General features: G+C 41.1%; 1 protein-coding gene across 2 annotated transcripts in view; it reads right to left on the minus strand.

Annotated features, from left to right (window-relative positions):
* Nucleotides 1-23,698, minus strand: part of GLP1R (glucagon like peptide 1 receptor) — a 142,388-nt gene that overhangs the window by 76,471 nt on the left and 42,219 nt on the right. Inside the window, exons 2-3 of one of the 2 annotated variants that reach the window (XM_072991507.2) lie at nt 15,349-15,414; nt 8,832-8,891 (exon numbers count right to left, since the gene is read on the minus strand). The exons of the other annotated variant lie outside the window; for it this stretch is intronic. Of the exons in view, the coding sequence (XP_072847608.2) occupies nt 8,832-8,891; nt 15,349-15,414 (126 nt within the window). The remainder of the gene's footprint in view (nt 1-8,831; nt 8,892-15,348; nt 15,415-23,698) is intronic. 2 annotated transcript variants of the gene reach the window in all.

Raw genomic sequence — 23,698 nt, forward strand, 5'->3', positions numbered from 1 at the left:
TATTTATCTACTTGCATTTGCATGCTTTCGAACCGCTAGGTTGGCGGGAACTGGGACAAACGACGGGCGCTCACTCCGTCACGTGGATTCGATCTTATGACTGCTTGGTCTTCTGACCCTGCAGCACAGGCTTCTGAGGTTTAACCCACAGCGCCACCACCTATGTCTTGCCAGATCCCACACACTGCACTTATTTTCCCCTTAAACACCAACTACTTCTTCACACCAACACTACAAGTAAAGATTCTTGACAATTACGTATTTTGTCATCGCCCACCCAATGTAGTAGGAGATACTCAAATTAAGGACATTCCAAGAATTAAGGGACACCGTGAACAATCCACAAATATCTGAGTTACTTTTAAAAAAGGAAACTCAATGAGTGGCATCACATATTTTTCATAGGAGTTGTCATGTTAACCAAGAGTGGTAAAATATGTTGTGCCACCTTTGACATCAAACCAGATTAGGGGTTTGTGGGCTTTGAGGAAAGTAATATGTTCAAATCTCAACTGGGTCCCTGGTCTATGAACACAGAACGGACCGCTAAATGTGTGCCCCAATAAGCTTTAAAGGGATGCTTGAAGATGTATTCTCTTCTATTACCCTAATCCTTCAGTCCCCATCTTGGCAAGAGTCACAAAACGGCCAATGTTGCAAACCAAATTATTAAACTTCTTTCTTTCTTCCTTCCATCTTGTTTGATGAAGCACTTATGGACCGCTTAAACATGGTTTTCATTACATTTCAGTGGTCCTAATAACAGGTTTTAAGGTAAAGGTTCCCCTTGACATTTAGTCCAGTCGTGTCCAACTCTAGGGGGTGGTGCTCATCCCCAATTCCAAGCCATTGGGCCAGCGTTTGTCTGAAGACAGTTTCCGTGGTCACGTGGCCAGCACAAATAGACACGGAATGCTGTTACGTTCCCACCGAGATGGTACCTATTTATCTACTAACATTTGCAAGCTTTTGAACTGCTAGGTTGGCAGGAATAACAGGTTTTACCTAACTCTAATTTTTATGTTTACTTCCAGAACACACAGCCACTTTGGGTTTGTTTCCCCTCTCCTTAAAGATAAAAGGAAGCAACCAGATTTCTCCCACAAACTTTACTGTCACTAGACGTAAATCACAGGATGGCTTCGAATAATCTTGCAACAGTTTGAACAAGTAAAAAATTCTGGGATACTCAAGTAAAGTTACTATAAAATCAATCAAATACAGTACTGTACTGTAGTCTCCTGTTTCTGAACAACCTAGTTCCTCTAGCACCATCTGGTGGCAACACTAGAGACATCCCAGCAGAGGTAGTTTAAAAAGGTTGGAAAGTAGGAACCATCCCCATATCAACCTTCAGTTACAAAATGAAGCCCCCTTTTCAAATATCAGTGATGATTTTTCCTGACTTTCAAAACTCAGTGCAGCAATTACTCAAGGCAGTAACTATGGGCAGCGGTAAATTCTTTGGGTACTGTTGCTTTTTTTTTTTTAAGTGTTTTGAAATTAGCTGGAAACTGGTTTTCTGGAGGTAAATGAAGAACTGCCACATAATGGCTGATAGGATTATGTAGTATCAAAAACCTCTTGGTACTGCCAAAAAAAGTTTAGTTATTGGAGATGAATTTTCACTTATGTTTGTTGTTTGTTTCTTAGTTAGTTAGTTTGCTTGCTTGTCTGTTTGTCTGCTTATTTGTTTGTTGGGTAGCTTGGCTATCATCAGCAAATACAAATTCCTTGAAGAGTCAGACCCTTAAGGGATGCCATGTTTCAGGCAGAAATAGGGTACAGATTCTTTCCTTTCGGAAATGGTTCCTGAGGAGGGCTGACTGTTGATTTGCCATGCCTTTCTTGGTCCATCTAATACCACAGCGGGAAACCCAGACCTGTTTGCCTTGACACTGCAATGCTGGATGACACAGCAACTGAGAATGAGAAGGCGGTCACAAAAATGGAAAATTTTGTTCCTAACTCCTGAAAATCAATACAGTTACAGAAGGGAAAGTGAAATCTGATTTGTTAAAGATGTAACCCCGCTGAGGTATAATTTTAAATAGTTTGACATTAGCTGAAATGAAGTGTGGGAATTGCTCTTGCTCACCTCTCGAAGGGAGATAAGCCAGAGAAGCATAAGTTTTACCTAAACTGTGACATCCAATAACCCGCATAGGTTCATGTATCACCATTTCACAACCAGTGGACTGGTGTAAATGTAACAGCCTGTGCCTTCAGCTGCAAGGTTCCATAACAATGCTACACCCTTCAGCTGATGCAGTCAGCAGCCACAAAGAAGCGAACAATAAGAGGAAACTACCATCATTGTTGTATTCAAGTGACAGTTCCACTTAATTTCACACAGCAGAGCTAAATCAATTTCCTTAAAGACCCATCTATTAATATTAAGAACCAACTATTCACTCAATATACAATTTGTTAACCTTTGTTTAGAAAGTACATTGTTGGGCAGACATCAGACTTGCACAGTCCACCTACACTTAAACACATACAGAGAAGAAAGCAGAGTGAATCCTCTGGTATAGCAGCCAGGGAAAGAGGGAAAATTATAAAGAAATAGAAGATAGAAATCGGTGTGGCATTAAGAGCAACAGAGCACCAATGCACGGAGCAAATGAACTAAATTAATAGAGGGGATAACAAAGACAGAGACAGCCCACACCTATGTCTTGCTACATCTACATACAGATTGGTTGTCTTTCCTACTTTTCCATCCATGGCAAACTTATTCACCTTGCTTTGCCATAATGGCCGAACATGCTTGCACATGCAGAAGCAAGTTTTAGGGAATTATGAAAGTTCAGATGTCAAGATTTCCAGAAACAAGGCTCTTTATAGTATGATGATAGTACCCTTAAATGATTATAGTACCCCTAATTAATGACGAAAACAAGAGAAACCCCTACTAAAGACTCCTCAACCATGATAATTCTAGGCTGGACTCGGTTCATCCTTTGTTAACTCAGGCACCACCACACCAGAAATGTATTAAGATTTTAAAGAAACAAACAAAGGAGGAATTGATAAAGTAATCATAAGTCACTCGGACAAAGAACTTCAAACCTGCAAAAAGAAAAGAGGAAGCACAGCAGTAATACTGGGAACTTAGCCACACAGTAAATTTATTTATTTATTTATTTATTTATTTATTTATTTATTTATTTATTTATTTATTTATTTATTTATTTATTTATTTATTTGATTTATATCCCGCCCATCTAGTATAATTATACCACTCTGAGCGGCTAACAACAGGAAAAAAAATACAATTAAAACAATATGAGTCCATGAACATCTATTATTAACAAACATACTAAAAATAATAAATGATAGTTAAGAAAAGAAAAAGAAAAAATTAAATTAAATAAATTAAATTAATTTAAATGCTGCCAGGAGGGAAGGCCTGGACATAAAGCCATGTTTTTAGTTGAATTTTGAATGTACCCAGCGTAGGGGCCGCGCGAATCTCAGAAGGGAGATTGTTCCAGAGGCGAGGAGCCACCGCCGAGAAGCCCCGGTTTCGAGTCTTTTCCCTCCGGGCCTCCCTTGGCGTGAGGCTCCTCAACCTCACCTCCTGGCTTGCGTGGGTGATCCGGGTAGATCTTGGTGGGTGAAGGTGTTCCGCCAAATATCGAGGTCCCAAACCGTTTAGGGCCTTATAAGTGAGCATTAAAACTTTGAATTCGATACGGAAACAGATGGGCAGCCAATGCAATCTGGCCAGTATAGGAGTAATATGATGGTATTTCCTCCCTCCCGTAAGGAGTCTGGCCACTGCGTTCTGCACCATCTGAAGTTTCCGTATCAACCTCAAAGGCAGCCCCACGTAGAGCGCGTTGCAGTGGTCTAATCTTGAGATTACGAGCGTGTGCACTAAGGTGGTGAGAGCCCCCGTGTCGAGGTAGGGCCGCAGCTGGGCAATCCACCAAAGATGGAAAAAGGCGGAGCGGACAACCGACGCCACCTGTATTTCCATGGTGAGCGCCGGGTCCAGGTGTATGCCCAAGTTGTGGACCCCACTCGCCGGAGCCAGGACCGCCCCCCAAACGAGAGAGAGCCACCCAAGCCACCAACCACGGGGCCCCCCACCCTCAGAACTTCCGTCTTGTCCGGGTTCAGCCTCAGACCGTTCTCCTGCATCCATTCCAGTACAGTCCCCAGGCAGCGCTGAAGGGACAGGACGGCATCACCTGTGGTTGGAAAAAAGGAGATGTAGAGCTGAGTGTCATCAGCATATTGGTGACACATCGCTCCACACCCCCTGATGACCCCAGCCAGCGGCCTCATATAGATGTTAAACAGCATTGAGGAGATAATCGAACCCTGTGGGACCCCACAATTGGAGCTCCAAGGGGCCGAGACGCTCTCCCCAAGCTGGACTCTCTGGGGATGATCCTCCAAGAAGGAGCGGAGCCAGGCTAACGCCAAGCCACCGATTCCCAACTCGGAGAGCCTCCCCAGGAGGATACCATGGTCAACGGTATCAAAGGCCGCCGAAATATCGAGGAGGACCAACAGAGACATTTTGCCCCTGTCAGCCTCCCTCAGCAGGTCATCGTACAGGGTGACCAATGCCGTCTCTGTACCGTGACGTGGCCTGAAGCCCGTTGGAATGGATCCAGGGCATCTGTTTCATCCAGGAGTGCCTGAAGCTGATCTGCCACCACCCTCTCCTCCACTTTGCTCATGAAAGAAACATTGGCGATGGGCCTATAATTGCCAATTTCGTCCGCCGCCAAATTAGGTTTCTTTCTTATGGGCCTAATGAGTGTCTCCTTGAGGGCAGGTGGAAACCTGCCCTCAAGGAAAGACCCATTTATTATTGCAGTGGCCCATTCTGTTGTTTTCGGCCTGGCTGCTTTGATTAGCCAGGCCGGGCAAGGGTCCAAGCAGGAGGTGGTGGCCCGACAGCAGTCAAGCACCCTGGCTACAGAATCGGGCGTTACCGGCTGAAAGGAGTCGAAAATGACCAGGCAAGATGGAGCGCTGGACATCTCAGCTCGACTCGCTGCGTTCAAAAAAGGAGAGAGCTCCCGGCAGATGGCCTCCACTTTAGCTTTAAAAAAAATGCTGCAAATTGGTCCGGTGAGAGACTAGGGGGAGGCCCATCTCTCGGACCAACTCCGGATAGGTCGCGCACTATGCAGAAAAGCTCCGCCTGCTGGTTGGATGCTTCGCTTATCCGGTTAGCGAAGAATGATCTACATGCAGCCTTCACCTTGTTCAGGTAAAGGTTAGTTGCGACCTTAACAGTTATCCAGTTATAATCCGTCGGATTCTTCCTCCATCTGCGCTCTAGCCTTCTCCTTATTCGCTTCATCGCTCGAAGCTCCTGGTTGAACCAGGGGGCTGGGTGAGTTCGGCGCCAGAGAGGGCGTTTGGGCGCGATCGTGTCTATGGCCCTGGTGGCAGCAGTGGACCAGCTGTCAACCAGGGCATCGACAGGAGCGCCAGCCAGGTCAGCTGTAATCCCTCTCATGGCGTCCTGGAATCCATCCGGATCCAGTAGCCTTCGAGGGCGGACGATAGAAATAGGTGCCTGCTCCCTGCGAGGGGGGAGAGCCATTGAGAGGTTACATTTTACCAGATGGTGATCTGTCCATGACAGGGGAACTGACACAAGGTCAGTCACCCCCAGACCACACTCGCTCCAATTGGTGGAAAAAACAGGTCCAGTGTATGGCCACCCACGTGGGTGGGGCCGATGACATGTTGGGACATGTTCAAGGAAGCCATGGTTTCCAGGAACTCAAGAGCTGGCCCAGTGACCTCTGCCTCCACATGCACGTTGAAATCACCCAAGACCAAAAGCCTCGGGGATCCCAACAATGCTGCGGAGACAAAGTCGGCCAGCTCCGGAAGGGAAGTGGCTGGGCCGCAGGGGGCACGGTAGCCCAGCAAAATCCCAATTCCATCCCTGGCCCCTATCGACACGTGAAGTGCCTCTAGACACTAAAGTTTATTTATTTATTTATTTATTTTATTTATATCCCGCCTATCTAGTCAATAGACCACTCTAGGCGGCTAAGTTGCATCCTAGAGACCTTATCCGCACAAACATGCACACAGAGACAACATTTACAATACACTCATCTGCTCTATGATTATTATTTCCATTGTCTACAGTGATCTGGTTGCTGCATACACACACCCCTGGACCTTGGAGGGCAGCACCTACTCCAGCAACCTCCAATCTGACAGACTGTTTTCTGTCAAAAGTTGTGTGTTTGTGCTTTTTTAAAGGCTTTTAAAACAGAAAAGGCTTTTGAATCTTCTAGTAGCAAAAAAATTTCTGTTGAAAAGAGCTATTGTGGAGCCCACAAAACATGGAAAAGGTGTTCCTAACACCCTCTCAAGGGTACGAGATAACTTTTTAACACAGTGGGATTTTTTTTAAATGGGGGGCTGAGAGTCCAGGAATGCTGGGTGGCTGCATCTGGATCCCAAACCTCTGAGGTCCGCCTGCAATCCTCAGATGCACGTTACCAGTTCCGGTCTAAACTATCACCTCAGAAGCTACCAGAGACCAGTGTTTGGCCAGGTGTATTTATTTTGCGGGGGGGGCAACATTTTCCCCTACCTTATGTTCAGATATGTTAATATGCTGATGCACTGTTGTTCCATTCCCCTTGTTTATATTTATATTTATTTTATTTACAGTGGTGCCTCGCTTAACAATTTTAATTTGTTCCAAAAAATCATCGCTATGGGAAAACATCGCTAAGCGAAACGCAGTTTCCCATAGAAATGCATTGAAAACCGGATAATCTGTTCCAATGGGAACGGATTGCCGTCCTTAAGCGAAAATCGCCATAGAAAACATCGCTAAGCGAAACGCGGTTCCCCAATTGAAATGCATTGAAACCTATTCAATGCATCTCAATGGGGGAAAAAATTACAACAAATTTAAAAAGAGTCGGAACAAAATCAAATTATTTTAACAAAGGGTTTATTAAGTGCACTTATGATTTCAGGCATTCTAAACATTTTAAAACATTTAAAAACATATAAAAAACAGTCAACATGAGGCTGTCAAAACCATCGTTAAGCGAAACAGGGGGACTCAAACTGTCATCGCTATGCAAAGCATGGTCCCAAACATCGCTATGCGAAAATTGCCCATAGGGAACATCGTTAAACGGAGCGCAAGATTGCTCCGAAAAAGTCATCGCTAAGCGAATTCGTCATTAAACGAAGTGCTCGTTAAGCGAGGCACCACTGTATTTATTGCACTTATATGCCACCCATCTAGTCATTGTCTACTCTGGGTGGCTCACAACAGACAAGATAAAAACAATTAATATATAATAAGAGCATTACAGCATTATAAAATGAAAACAATGGTTCAAGATGGGAAGAAGAAATTTAAGTAGTGCCTGGAGAGAAGGCCTGTTTGAATAACCAGATCTGAAGTTGGTTTTTAAAAATGCCCAGCGAGGGGGCCAAACGGATCTCGGAAGGGAGTTTGTTCCAAAGAGAAGGAGCCACTGCCAACAAGGCCTGGTGTCTTGTTTTTTCTTTTCGGACCTCTCTCGCCGTTAGGCTCCTCATTCGCCCCTCCTGACTGGATCGAGTGGTATGGATAGATCTAGGTGGGAGGAGGCGTTCCATTAAGTATCGAGGCCCTAAAACATTTAAGGCTTTGTATGTAATCATTAAGTTTGAAATCAATGTGGAAGCATACGAGCAACCAATGCAAGGGTGTGGGTGATATGTTGGTGTTTCCTCACTCCACTGAGAAGTCTGGCCGCCACATTCTACACCATTTGGAGTTTCCACATCAATCTCAAAGGTAGCCCCACATAGAGCGCATTACAGTGGTCTAATTTCAAGATTATGAGCGCGTGGACCAGAGTGATGAGCGCCCCAACATCAAGATAGGGACGCAGCTGGGCAATCCATAAAAGATGGCGGATATATATTGACATACTTTTCTCTTGTTTTGTTTCAGATGTCTTCTAAATGAATCAACCTACCCACTAGTGCCTAGGTAATGGACAGAGCATCACATACCTCAAAAACCTGAAAGTAACTTGACAGAAAATTATGACAACAGCAAAGTAATTTAATTAAATTAAAAATCACACTGCTCATTATTAATTATGAGAAATCTGCTTATTATTAACTATGCATATACAAGAAAGGTTACAAATACAGTGATTTAGAATAAAAATTGTCTGCATGGGGAGATGCAAATAAATTCCTTTGGAAATGGAGATGGGATCCTCATAGAAGTATGTCAGGCCTCCTCCCTCCCATCCTTTAAGAGGATGGTAAAGACTGTCTTGTTCTGAGACAAGAGGCATCAATGGCATTCTTGCATAAGTCAAGCACTGTACATGTTCCTAGTTTTGCCATCATTTGGGGTTTTTATCTGCTGTCTTATTTACTCATATATATTTTTATGTTGGTGTATTGGGTGGTATTGTCTTGAAAACTGTTTGAAGTAGTGCTTTGCACTAAGTATATAAATGTATGAAAAAAAAATAAGTTCCACGGATGGGATATGAGATTGTGAGTTGCATCATCTTTTTTTTACATTTAATGTCCTTTGTTTCTTTCATTTCTTTTGTTACAAGAAAAGCAAAGAGCCAAAATCCAACTGACTACACTGATATCCAATGCAAATGGAATAGATACTTTATATATATTTTCTTTTTAAATTTTTCCTATCCTTTGGGTGAATAATATTTTGTTAGCTGGTCCAATAAATCAGTCCTGACATTTTTCAGCATTATGTCTTGAATTCAATTTTTTGAGGCCCTCAACACCTCCTTACCTATTTAATATATACACTATATTAAAACCAAGATACTCACCCGAGATGAAGGTGCAAGTTGAGGGATAGGCATTTTCTCTCTCTCTCCTTCACTGACAGCCTAGTGATAAAATATTTTTCAGTGATAAGTACAACTTAAAAGATAAAAAAGTTCAGTGTTGTGAATGTCTCCTTGCTGGCAAATACCCAATAATCTTTTTTACTCACTTCTTTAAAACAAAAGCATTTTCATGAACAGGATCAAGAGAACTGTAAAGATTTTTTGGACATCAGAAGGTCACCACCACCTAAACGTCCTACTACCATTCTGCAGCAGTGGCCTATTCTGTCTATGGAGTAGGAGGAAGAGAGACCCATATACTAGCTACACTGCTAGAGGAGAATGTAAGACTAGAAAAACTAACCAGAAACATGTAATGCTGAGGGACCATTCATCATATGTGCATTACACCTGAATATCAGAGCTAAAAAGCAAAAGATTGATTTTGAGGGCTAAATGTACATGCCAAAGACAAGAATATATGCAAAAAAAGATTATTTTTAATATCCCATTCAAATACAGTGGTGCCTTGCTTGACGACGATAATCCGTTCCAGGAAAATCGCTGAAATCATCGTCAAGAAAAAAAAACCATTGGAATGCATTGAAAACCGGTCAATGTGTTCCAATGGGGAAATACCTCATAGAGAACCACCGATCAGCTGTTAAAAATCACTCTCTTCCGAAGCAGGGGTCCACAAAGCAGCCATTTTGTGAAGGGAGGGAAGCCATTTTGCGGAACCGGAAAAATCATCATATAGAAAACAAACGGTTCGCGGAGCAGGCTCCTAATCAATGTAATGCAAAAAAAAAAAAATCCATTGGAACCATCATTTTACGATCGCAATAGCAATCACAAAAATGTCATCGTTAAGCAATTTCGATGTCATGCGGGGTAAGCGTCTAGCAGGCCACCACTGTAATAGGATATTTGCATAATTAGGCTTAAAGTTACAAAAGAGACTACAAACTGATAAGTCATTTTTTCATATTTGCATGAACAAATTCTTTTAGCTAACCACACAAAAAACCCCTATCAGCCATGTTTCCAGCTCTGTTGTTGCTGTGCCTCCTGCAGATCTGAATGACACCAGCAGAGCTACCTTAACAAGCTGCAAGCAAGGCTGATTGCCACTTCCCTCTTTTCTCCCTCCTGACTCCTATGTTCTCAGCTAAAATGAATTCACCTGGGGAAACCTGACTTCCCAACTGTGACTTCACAGCATATCTATTTGTACTTTTCCCACAGTGTAATTGCACCATTAATATTAAACTCATCAAGAAAAGAGGGGCCAATTAGAGATGACATGTTATGTGCCACTTTAAAGACAAACACACATAAACACATCATCAAAACAGCCTCAGGGGACTACCAACTGTAAGAACTGGAATGGCATGAATATGTATGCTTTCCTGGTGCTTCCCTAAGAGAACTGCATAATTGGCTATTCAACATTATATAAACTTTATTAATGTTGCACTGCATGGAGAGAGGCTTTCTGCACATGGAAACTTTCTGCACACACAAACTACATACTTTACAGTTTGCCACTCAAACAAGATTCAAGAATTACACAGCATTTCTAAATACAACTAACTTGAATATGCACACAGAAGGGTGAAAAGTAAAATATCTGGAAACCAAGCACTATGAGGAGCAGCTGAGGGAGTGGATATGTTTAGCATGGAGAACAGAAAATTGAGGATCAATATGATAGCCATCTTCAAGTGCAAGATGGAACAAGCATGTTTTCTGCAACTATAGAGGATAGGTCTGAAGCACTTCATTCAAATTACAAGAAAGGAGATTTGGCCTGAACATTTGGAAGAACTTCTTACAAATAATCACCAGAGAGTGATTAAGTTTTTTAAAAGAGATGCTAGATGGCCACCTGTTAGGGACCCTTTAGTTGTGGATTTCCTACTTTTCGGGAGGGGGGGTTTGAAGCTGTGAACCAATAGTCTCTTCCAGTTCTACAGTTCTACAATTCTGTGAAAGTGCCCCCCCCCATGCAGTAGTAGGTTCTTTGTATTGTAATGAGCTTGAAGGTCCACTGGACCACCATCTACAAATAATCTCTTATAATTACCTATTGATAATCTCTTATAGCCCTTCATTAAGACAGCTTTACCAATTAAATGAAACAATGCCTCTCAAGCCTTCCTTAACAGCTAAATTAATCTGAAGAAAGTTTTTGCTTCACCAGAGATTTCAGTAACACCTGTTTTGTACAGAGTTTTTTGTATTAACTTCTAAAAATATATTTGTTGATACACTTCTGACTATTGGTAACTAAATAATTTCAGCATGCAAAAAAGTGTACCTTCTTCTTTATGGATTTTCTTTTCAGACCATAGGAAAACTAATACAAACTGCTGTACTAACCTGTCTTGACCCTTTCAGCTGACAGCATTCACAGCTTAATGCATTTCAGGTAATACCAAAGTTAGACATTTTCCATAAGGGGTGGAAAGATCCATCAGAACTCTGCACTGAGTATTACATGGGAGAGGGAGGACTTGATAAGCTCCCCCATCTCTGGGACTGGCAAACAAGGAACTATAAAGATACTAAAAATCAAACTAGAGAATCTTATGATATGTTTGGTGCTTTATAGATTACAAGATGAGAGATCTCTGCTACAATAAGGCTTTATACTCCTAGCATCTAGACGGTACAGGAAGCAGAGGGAAGTAGAGATAAACAGGGAAAGAATATAAATTATTTGACTTATGTGCACAAAAGCATGTACCAAAAAAACTTGTTGGTTTTTAAGATGTAAGAAGACTCTTGTTGTTTTTGACATTTCCAATTAGACTTGGTTTAAGTTCTCTTTAATTTTCCAGAGCAATGGGCCGCAGCTCCACCCCTGTGCATGAGGTTCCAGTTCTGAGTGGGAGCAAATGGGCAGCAATACTAACTTAGCTGCGTGGCCCTGATGCAGCGCTGAGCACCACCACAACTTAAAAGGAACATTGGTTGTAGATTCAGCTGCTTTCAGCTTATGGAAATCAGGGGAATGGGCCAACCCCTCCCCATTAATGGTTTTGAGAATGAATTTGAAAATGGAAATGGAAGAAAAGGGGTTTTTTGGGAGGGAGAGGAGACGTTCTAAGCAGACAGAGCAACAAGAACACATAGTCAATCTTTAAGGAGCAGGAGACCTTTGCATAACTGGGGATGGTGGAATTTGGGCTGAATCCAGGAGCAGCCAGGAAGCCAGCACTGGAATTTAAGGGCGGGCATCATGTGATCAGTATGACAAGACAAATGAATGTTTTTTTGGCAGCAGAGCAAGTAAATGTACTGGACATTTTCATTCTTAACAAATACTGGGGACCAAGGTGAAACATTGGGAGTAGATCAGAGAAGAGAAAACTGCAATAGTATTAATGAGGGGTGATGGAGAACAGGCCAGAGTTTCAACTGTAGCAACGGAACAGGATGCAAAGAAGCAGATCTCATTAGCACCTGTAATTTTTTGCTCAAAGGCAGCATATAATTCGCTCCACCATTCATTCTTGTTGCAAGCCCCCCCCCATGTCTTCACGTTCAAATACAGATCTCCCATTTAAAAGATAACAGTTATGAATAGCTTGATTCAATTGCTGGAAATCCATAGGCAGCAATGGTTCTGGTAATAAAAAAGATTTTTTATCAAAAGGATGAGGAATTTTTGGAGCAGAACATGAATTTTCAACTCAATTCCTTTTTGTCACAAGATTTTAGATTATCCTGCCTCTTCACTACTGTTTATCCATTTCAGCCACACAAACATTAAATCGTTACATCTAAGTTAAACAGAGGACACAAGGCACTAAAAGAATAATCACAAAGCCATTAAGCACAATACCTAGTATATAATTTCATGGCTCCTGCCTCCCCTAATGGTAAGTGATTGCCAGTGAAGAATAAGATTATGTCTCAAAAGGGACAGTTCCAGCTGAAGGAAGCTGCTTATTTCATTTTTAATTAACTATGGCCTAGGGTAACTCCCTTTGCAGCTCATTGTCACACTGCTTAAGGTCCACTGCCCATTTTTATTCAGTGTATCGATCTGCTCTGATCCCACTCATGCTTTTAAGTTCCGTGGTGTTGCAAATATTCAGAAATAACCTTGCAAGAACTTCAAAGAAGATTTTAACAGAGATGCCTCAGGGGGTGCCACTGCATAACCAGTGTCACTTTTAACTTATTAATATAAAAAGGTAACTTAAGAGAGGGCTCACACATAAAGTTGCTTATATTTTTATTTCCTCCCTGCATGCAAGCAGAACGGGGCTGTTTTCATCACTGAGGAGGGTGGAGAATCATGTACTTCTCCTAGCAGCCAAAGTAGCTCTGAATCATTTACGCTGGGACTACTGGCAATTAACAGGGACACGGGTACTCGCAGAAGAAATTTGGCAGTCTCTACAGAGACACCTTAGCATACAAAGCATTTGAATGCCAGAATTCTTAGACTCAAAGAATTGTAGAGCTGGAAGGGGTACTAAGGGTCATCAAGAACAACTTCCTGGTAGGAAATCCACAGCTAAGCATCCCTGACCTGTTTAGGATCTCTCACTTAACCAAAACCTAACAATGTATTGCTGCTAGATAATATAGGCTAATGTAAATGCACGTGCTCTCCAACTGCCTAAATTTTTCAGATATATCAGCCTAGCCATAAATAAAGAATAGTACTTGTTAGTTCCCCATTCTCTCCTGGATTATGTCTTAGAGATGTGCCTCTTGCCAAAAAAATAAAATAAAATAAAAAAAGTTAAGGAAGGAAGGAGGGAGGGAGGGAGGGAGGGAGGGAGGAAGGAAGGAAGGAAGGAAGGAAGGAAGGAAGGAAGGAAGGAGGGAAGGAAGGAGGGAGGGAGGGAGGGAGGAAGGAAGGATCTCTGCATAGGGATTCTAACACCAGGATGAATTGTTCTTCAAAAGTAGCTTAGCTACACAGTGACCAAATAAGTAAACTCAGTCACTCTTTCTTGATGGAAAGCTGAAAGGATGTCTTAACCTTTGCATGGTTAAGGAGTCTAAAGCACACTAGCCCCATGGCAGCTAAAGATAAGCAAAACTGTACAGATTCAAACCGCTGTGGGGGTGGGCAGCAGGACTGTTTTAGATCTTCTGCAGTAGGACAGCACCAAGTCACTCAGAATTCTACTATCTGATTCCACTATCTGTCCTGGATTTTTTCTATTCCACTGCTCACTGTTACCAATACTACAGGCATACATATAGATATACAATGGTGCCTCGACTTTCGAACATTGTGACATACAAACATTTTGAGTTACGACCAGCTCCAGCCACAAAATTTTGCTTCAAGTTGCAGCCGGAGCTTCCAGTTATGAACAGAAAAAGGCAGGGAAAAGGCGGGGAATTCAAATTACTAACGGTTGGTAGCAAAGAGGCTTCTTCATTGCAGCTCTTTCGCCCCAGCAGTTAGAGAGTGTGCGATCAGAGGAGGCTTCGGACTGCCTGGTAAGGTGCTGCTTTCTGCTTTTTAAAAACTGTTCTGGGTGGGTATTGCAGTGTGGTTTTGGCCTGGGGGGGGGTTATGTTTCTCTGCTGTGATGGGCCTTGCAGGATTTGTTTGCTTTCTGTTTCCCCCCATTTCCGATGGGTCTTGCAGGGTTTGTTTGACTTTTGTTTTTGTTTTTCCCCATCTCCAATGGGTCTTGCAGGGTGTGTTCGCTTTGGGTCCCCCCCCCCATTTCTGAAGAGTTTTGCACAGTTTGTTTGCTTTTTGCTTTGGGTTTTTTTTTTTTTCATTTCTGAAGGGTCTTAAACAGTTTATTTGCTTTGCTTTGCTTTTATTTCCTTTGGCTGGAATGGGTTAATCGTGTTTCTGATGGGTCTTGCACAGTTTGCTTTTTGCTTTGCTTTTTTGCATTTCTGAAGGGTCTTGCATGATTTGTTTGCTTTTCTTTTCTTTTCCTTTGGCTGGAACATATTAATCATGATTCCGATTGATCTTGCATGGTTTGTTTGCTTTTTGCTTTGCTTTTTTTTTTTTTTTTTTTTTTTGCATTTCCAAAGGGTCTTGTATGGTTTGTTTGCTTTTCTTTTCTTTTTCTCTCTTCAGCCGGAACAGATTAATCACGTTTCTGATGGGTTTGTTTGCTTTTTGCTTTGCTTTTTTTGCATTTCCAAAGGGTCTTGCACGGTTTGTTTTCTTTTCTTTTTTTCTATTTTTTTTTCTTCGGCTGGAATGGATTAATCGCATTTCCAATGAGTCTTGCAGTGTTCTGGGGTTTTTTTGGTGATTTGTTTCTTCGGGTGGAACAGATTAATTGCATTTTAAAGCAGTCCTATGGGAAATGGTGCTTCAACTTATGACCATGTTGAGTTACGGCTGGAGTTAGGAACCTATTAAGTTCATAAGTTGAGGCACCATTGTATGATGTTTTATTAACAGAGAAAGATTGTACACGGAGGAAAGAAACCATATAAGGGCACAGAGGAAAGAGAGCACATAACATAAACTAGGGGAAGATTAGAAATAATATTGGAACCTTACCGAATCATTTCTTCCACTCCGATCCAGTTTTCCAGTTAAATAATCCAAAAGATGGTGTTTATATACCTGTAAAAGGGAGGGAGGGTGTCAATAAAGTATGGAGAATCCTGCTGGGCTGCAGTTCATCCCAGGGTAATTGGTTGTCCATTGTTATTAGACAGTGCACAAAACAGGAATCAGTGATTATTCTACTTCTAAATATATCTTTGGCAATTCTTCCATAACTCATCCTTGTTGTTACTTTTGGTTATGATGCTCCAAGGAGATTTCCTCGCTCTCAATCATTTGTTTCTCTGGTGGGGCTGTGTGGCATTCACCCTTATTATGTTAAATAGTCATGCATTATTCATGTTGTAGGCTAATGTTGTTGAGAGGCGGAGCCAAGAGAGAGGTTTAAAAAAAGGCGAAACCTGAGAGTGAACAGTCAGTCACAGAGCAGTGAGAGAAGAGTGAGAGTAATGTGTGGAGTCAGGAGAGAGAGTGAGAGACAGAGAGATATTTGGGAACTCTGGGGTGTGATTAGTCAGAAGAGTGTATAGTAAGATCAACTAGAAGATTGTTATTGATGATTTAGAAACCGGAAGAAGGTATGTAGTGGGCCCTCTACTTACGAACAACCCTAGTTACGAACGTTTCAAGTTACGAACCCAATCTCATAGAAAACAGCAGGCCCTACTTACGAATATGTTTCTGAGTTACGAACTCGATCCACAGAAACAGTGGGCCCTACTTACGAGTTACTTACTGTGGTTCGAGTTACGAACAAAAAAAAACCAGTGAGGGAGGCGGGGAAAGAGCGAAATTTGAACTTTCAGTTAACCGTTGGCCAGCGAAGAGGGTGGTTGTCTGCTTCCTCACTCTTCCCAGCATTTACAGAGTGGATAGAGAGACAGTCTTCATACTGCCTGGTATTGCCTGGTACTGGTACAGTGCTGTATGGACAGTACACTACAGTACAGTATTCTAATTTTTTTGCTTTTTTAAAATTTTTGGATTTTTTATTTTTGACATTCTTTTTTTAAGCAGAGAGACTGCCTGTTCTGGGTGAGTACACTACAGTATATTTTTACTTTACTGTACAGGGTTTTTTGCAGCTCATTGGTGGGGGGGTAGGGCTAGGTGGGAGGTTTCTGAGCTCTGATGGGTCTTGCTGGGTAGATTTTACAGTTTTAAAATGGCTGCATGCTTGCTGCAATCTTTCCTTGCTGTGTGTATCTCTGGGGTGGGTGGGTGTGTTTTGAATCTGTCTGCTTAAAATGTGGACCCAGAGGGCATTTTTGCAATGGAGGCATGGGTCTTGCTGAGGAATTCTGTTGGGAAGAAAGCCTGCTTGCAAGCAGGGTAAAAATGGAGTTCAGAGCCATGTCTCTCTTTGTGCTGAGGAGTGTTTTTCAAGGTGTTCTGTTGCCTGAAAGGTGCTTGTTCCCTCTCTCATTTGCTGTCCCTTCCCCCCCCCCAAAAAAGGTGCTTGTCTTGGCTGAAAATGTGCTAAGGTGTCTGTTCCCTCCTTCCCTCCCTCTTTTCTATCCTTTTTTAAAAACCTAAGTCACCTTAGGTTAAAAGGAAAAAAAGAAAAAATTCTGCCCCTAGTGGTAGGAACGGATTAACCGGCTTTGCATTAGTTCCTATGGTAACTAATGATTTGAGTTACAAACCACTGCTCGACTTAAGAACCAGAAACAGCCGGAATGGATTAAATGGTTTTCAGTGCATTCCTATGGGAAATGCTGATTCGATTTACAAACTTTTCGACTTATAAACTTCCTCCTGGAATGGATTAAGCTCGTAAGTAGAGGGCCCACTGTATGAATTATTACCAAAACATATGCAATAATAAACCTGTTTTATTTAAAAGACAGTGATGAATGGGCCTTCATATTTCTTTAGAAAAGTATGTTGATTTAGTGATCAACTGGTGGCAGCATTTGAAGAGCAGTTTGGTTTGCCTTCAGGAGCTCAGTGGTTGGAAGATAACCAGGGGTAACTAAGGAGCAAACACCACAACTGGTGTCCAGCAGTGCTATACAAGAAATCCAGAAAAGCCTGATTTTAAAGAGAATTTTTTTTGAGGCAGGGGTACCTTTTAGACAGAGGTCTGTGGGGAAGAAGTTGGTTACCCACTAGAGCTTTTGGGAAAAGCTTAGTGGTGGGGCTTCTGAACCCAGATCTGGGGGACTGAGATAGGGAATGATGCTGAAGAAAAAAATTCCTGTTTTACCTCAGGATTTGAGAGACCTAGAGGCTAGCTTATGATCCAAGACTCTGGGAGAAGGGACCGCTGGTGGATAAAAGCAGAAGCCAGGGGTCAGAACAGATCTGAGGAAATAGAAGAAAAAGCAGAGGCTTGAAATAGAAATTTATTTCTGTAACTGGAAATAGAAGAAAGACAGGTCATTTTAGATTCATTATAAAAACACTCAAGACTAAGTAACCCAGATAAATATGCCACCCAAAAGAACTAAAAGACAAGTAATTGTGGAAACTGATGATCCCCAAGAGGCAGAAAGTTTATTACCTCAAGAAATGGAGGGAAATGGAGATCCTTTAGCTCCAAGGAAAAAGTTGGAGATTGAGGAGGGATGCCTCAGAGGGACATAAGGAATTAAGCTCCCAAGAGTTCGAAAGATGGAAATTATTACAGAAATTTCAGTTTAGAGAAAAGGAACTACATCTCAAGGAATCAGAGATTAAGAAGAGAGAGAGGGCTGAGGCCAGACAAAAGGAAATAGATTTTGAATTAAGAGAGAGAGAAATGGCAATTCAGCAAGAAAATAGACAAAGAGAAATGGAATTAAAACAAAAAGAAATGGAATTTCGAATACAGATGAAACAATTAGAATTATCCTCTCAAAATAACAACAATAATAAGCCTAATGAGGGAAATTTCTCAAGGATAGATCTGAAGAAATTTCCCCAATATAGAAAAAGTGACTTCCTAGAATCGTTCCTCATTTCCTTTGAACGTGCTTGCTAGGACTTTAAAATAACAGACGATGAAAAGATGGTATTGCTGAGATCACTAATAAGTGGAGATTTACTTAATATTTATTCTCAAATTCCCCTAGATCAGGCTAGAGATTTTGAATCCTATAGAAAATTGGTGTATTCTAGATTTGGTATTAATGCAGAAATTAAGGTGGAAATTTCCCTTACCAAAAGGCATGAGGAATCCTAGGAGCTAAACTGCTGCAATGTTTGAAGAAGTGGATGGAACGTGAGACTATCACTTCTCTTAAGCAGATGAAAAATGTGATTGGGTTGGAACAATTTTATTCTATTTTACTTGGGGAATTGTGTTATTTAGTCAAAGACAAAAATCCAAGGGTGGGGCCTCACCTAGATTAACCCGGCCTAGTCCTCAGAACCAAGTGAATCTTGAGGAAAAGTTTAATAGATCTCCTCAGAATGAGAGAAGGAATTACAGATGTTACAAATGCGGTGAGCCTGGTCATTTACAATTCAATTCTACAAAAAAAAACCCTAAAAATGTGGAGAAATAATGGTCAAGAAAGTATACTGCTTGGGAACTGTGAAGGCCTCTGAGGGAAGCCATGGCCAAGGTTCTGTCTCCGTGGCAACCACAGCAACTGAGCATGAAGACATTCCTGTAGCGCCTATAGTCCAGTATTTTTATATAAAAAATGATAATACTCTTCTAAAAAACGCTGGAGATCCCAAACGCCACAAGCTGAAATATATAGTAGAAAGAATTCTCAAAACTGAGAATGGTAACAAGTCGATAATATGCATCCTGTTCTCATATTCTTATATGTTAAGTTCCTGGAGATCCACCAAGAGCAAACAACAGCAGTTAAATTCCCCAGCAACTAAGGGCAGAATTCATACTTTGTTATGCCTTGAGCTCTCAGCAGAACATTCCCTCCATTCCAATAATTTACTTAGGGAGGAAATACAGAAATTCAAATGTAGACTATTTGGTCAATGAGAAAAGTAAGAATAACCAGGTCTTCTAAGGCCAGAAACATTCTGTGGTCGAAACAGGGCAATTCTTAACTAATGTGACTGGTCTTGAGTGTCACAGCATGAGCTTCTCTCACCTCTGTTTTTATGCAGATAAGTTTGCTTTATATGTTGACTTGCTGGCTGGATAGCTCATTGAGTTGGAGTACCTGGTTGTGGAGCCAGGAGTTAGGACTTCAGTTCCCAATGTACCTTCCAGGAGTAGAGCCAGCATGTGTGGCTTTCAGCAATCCACAAAGTCCCAGTGTCCCCAGAAGAAGGGAATTGTACACCATTTCTGAGTGTACCTACGTAGAAAACACTGGAAAGTTTCATCATAATTCAGAATTGACTTGATGACTCCTAACAATTATTACTTGGTGACTGGTCTTCACTAGTCTGCTCACAGTCCGCTCACTAGTTTTTGAAGTCTCTTTTTATAAACTGTCTCAATTCTCTAGCACTAGCATGCTTTCAGATCTAAATATGGACTGTCTCTAAAGCATGTTTCTGGCCAGATTTGTAAGCACTGGCTTTAATATTGGAGTTCCAATAAAATGTGGATCTGAATAATTTCAGGGAATTCAGGTGCATTAATAGGGAAGTATTATATAGTTCCCTATGAATTCAGAAACATCACAATGAAGTAACTCCATTACAGGTTGACTTCTCAGCATGGAAATAGCTGGGCAGGGCTAGAAATCCAGTGACAAGTTTCTAAGTGATGGAGGAAGGGTGGAGGAAGAAAAGAAGGTGGGAAATGACTCATTTAAACCACTGTTCCATTCCACTGTATTTAAGAAAAAAATAATGTGTTTAGCAGAATGTAATATATATAATTAATCTGAAATGTAGCTGACCTTTCAGACATGCAGTACACATTCATGAGGATCCCTGTGGACTATCTCAGGTGTGGACTGTCCACTCATAAAAGTTTCATGACATCACAAATTAAAAGAGTGCTCCCATTAGAGAATGTGCAAACAAATAGAATTTGACTTATCAAAACCATACATATTAAAAGCACATCAAGTCCAACAATCTTTGCTGCTCTGACGACAAGACTGAACTTGCATATTCCTCAGATTGGCAGTCCTATCACTCTCCCCATTCACATTTCAACTCTTTTCAGATTAATCTCTCCCTAAACCCGCAATAAAGGTTTTGGGAATGAGATGGTGGAAAGAAGAAGAGAAAAGGTCTTTGAAAGTTCAAACTTACAACTAGCTATCTTTTAAAGTTTCAGCTGACCATCTTAGAGCTTTCCCTGAGGCTAATTTATAGATCATGTCATATTACTACCAGACTATGACAGTGTAGAAGTTAAGTACACCCAAAACCCAACTGCTCTAAGTAGTGAAAGAGCTATGGGCAAAATCTTGTTATATAAATTCTGCTCATGCAAGGGTGATGGCACCAGTGGCAGGGCAAGACTGATGATATTTGAAGTGTTCCTTTTTTCTGTCTCCTTCAACCTTCGGAAAACCCTTCGGAAATGCAAAAAAAAAAAAAAAAAAAAGCAAAGCAAAAAGCAAACAGACACTGTAAGACCCTTTGGAAATGCAAAAAAAGGCAAAGCAAAAAGCATAATTGAAGAGTTCCTTTTTTCTGTCTCCTTCAACCTTCTGTCAACCTTCTGTCTTTGACCCACAATGAAACTGACTGCAGGTGCCATGCATGTCCCAAAATCAAGGGAGGAACCCTTTAATTACTGGCAGTCTCCCCCTACCAAGGATGTCATTGCCTTTGCATCGACTATTATAATACAGAAAAAACTACTTTTATATACATGTATGTATGTATGTATGTATGTATGTATGTATGTATGTATGTATGTATGTATGTATGTATGTATGTATTTATTTATTTATTTATTTATTTATTTATTTATTTATTTATTTATTTTCAGCATTGTCTTTCTCTCAGTCATGGGACCCAGGGTGGCCCAAAAAGTATTACACAACAAACCAGTTAAAACATGATAAATTATTACTTTAAAAACAATTTTGCATATATTAGTTTTTTTAAAATAACTAATTTAAACAGTTGAAAACACTTCAGAAGGAAATGTAAATATACATAAAATATTCCAATTGCAAAATCAAAACTTTTATTACCTCAGCAATAAAAAATACTTTATTACCTCAGTATCTTAGCATATTTCATTTTTTATGTTAAGCCAGCTGGCTCCCATCTCTGAAAAACATCTAGCTTTAGATTCTCCAGAAAATAAATACAAAATTGATTCCAAGTTTCTTGGGGAAACTAATTTCTAACAGCTTAAATACAATCCCCTCAGACATCTTCTTAGCTGATGACTCCCCTTTTGCTTGTTATAGTCACAACAGTTCAATACTAAAACAGATGGAGACTGTGATGGCTGCGATGACATCACCTGCCTATCATGGTTATGCTGGAACCCATCTGCCTATAGCAGAGCAGGAGGTGGGACTCCAGGAGGTGGAGCTGTGTATATAAAAGGGGGAGTGAATGATGTCAGTTAGTTAAGAGTTATGGAGAGCGAGAGTTGAGTTAGGGCACTGTGTTAGTTAAGGTCTGAGAGAGAGAGTGTATGAGGGGATACTTGATTATTACTGATTGCCTTTTTATTTTAGTTGATAAAGTGATTTACCATTCCTTCTGTTGTTATCAATAAAATACAAGTTTTTATTTTTAAAATCAAACATTTGTCTGAAGAGTCTTATGAAGGAGTGGTTGGTGGCAGCGTAAATAAAGTGTGAATGAGAGAGTGTCCTGACCATTGTGACGTGAAAAAGGGACGTCACAACGTAAATTGGTGCCAGCGTGTGGGATACGAGTTGTCCAGTTGTCCAGTTGGCTGTAAAGCCTTGGCTAAAGTGGCAACAGCAAAAGGACTTCAGTTAGGGTCACCTGAAGTGGAAAGTGTGGGCATCTCTAGGATTTGACTCAAGGGGAGCAAATCTAGTGGAGAGGCACTTAAGCTTCAGAGTGGAAAACTGATTTATGAGCTCTGTAGTGGCCATTTGGTGAGGGAGAGTAGCCCCAAAGCAGAGACTGTGGCGAGTTGGTCAGAGTGTCCTGAGTTAGGTGAACTCTGAGAGGACAGACCAAGCCCAGCAAAGCTGAGGGATCTCCATTTTAAACAGCTCCAGTGAGTGGAGAGAGCTATGGTGATTCTAAAGGCAGTAATATAAAATAAGTATCCTTAGTTGGCAAGAGGCCCAGAAAAGGGGAAAAGAAGATGACATAGAAGCTTAGTTACAGTTTCTAGGGTCAGATCAGCTGGAACACACTGCTAATATATATCAGACCTTAACACTGAAAGGAAAAAAAAAGTATTTTAAACAGAGGCTTGGAAATAGTCAGGAGCCTTTTGTGTAAGAAACATGCCTTTGACGCGCAGTAAAATGGCTGAAAGTGAGCCTAAATCTCCAGAGATGTCTGAGGGAACTGGAGAGGTGATTGATGGAGAAGGGGACAGATTTACCTCAGAGCAGGAGGAAGGAATTAATGGGGAACAGTTATCAGAACTGAGGAAAATTCAATTAGCTCAGGAACATGAATATAGGATGAGACAATTAGAAAAGGAGGAAAGAATAGAAAGGGAAAGGATTGCCCTAGAGAAAGAGGAAAGATTGGAGAGAGAGAGGATGGCGTTTGAGTTAAGAAAATTGGAAATGATGAACCAGAACAATAATAACAATAGAGATTCTGAGGTGGGACAATTATCAAAAGCAGATTTAAAGAAATTTCCATCCTATAAACAAGGGGATTCAGTTGAAGCGTTCCTTACAAGTTTTGAGAGAGCAGCCTCAGATTTTTCTCTCAGAGAAGCAGAGAAAATGGTAGTTTTAAGGTCTCTGATTAGTGGGAAAATGGGAGAAATCTATGCTGATATGCCAATTGAACTCAGTAAAGATTATTCAGAGTTTAAAAAGTTGGTTTTTCTTAGATTTGGCATTAATTCAGAACACCTCAGACAGAAATTCAGAAAGCTCACCAAGAAATCAGATGAAACTTTCACACAGCTGGGTTATAACTTAGAGAGATGTTTCGACAGGTGGTTGGAACAGGAGAATGTACAGACTTTTCAACAGTTAAAAAATACTGTAGGTTTGGAGCAGTTCTATTCCTTACTCCATGGTGAACTTAAATATTTGGTTCAGGAAAGGAAACCTACTGACATTTGACAGGCTGCGCAGATTGCTGATTTTATTTCACAAATTAGGGGGCCTGTAAGTTATGAGGAAAAAGGTATGAGGAAAACATGGGACCCAAAGTACTCCAAAGAGCCAGGTCAGGGTCAGGCTAAAATGGGCAGCCATTTTGTGGGTAAAACTTCTGGGCAGAGCCAGTCCAGGAACCAGATTTTGGAGGGAAAAGAAAAATCAGAAAAGTTCACTAACAG

The sequence above is a fragment of the Pogona vitticeps genome, chromosome 1, assembly GCF_051106095.1.
Source record: "Pogona vitticeps strain Pit_001003342236 chromosome 1, PviZW2.1, whole genome shotgun sequence".
Taxonomy (NCBI): domain Eukaryota; kingdom Metazoa; phylum Chordata; class Lepidosauria; order Squamata; family Agamidae; genus Pogona; species Pogona vitticeps.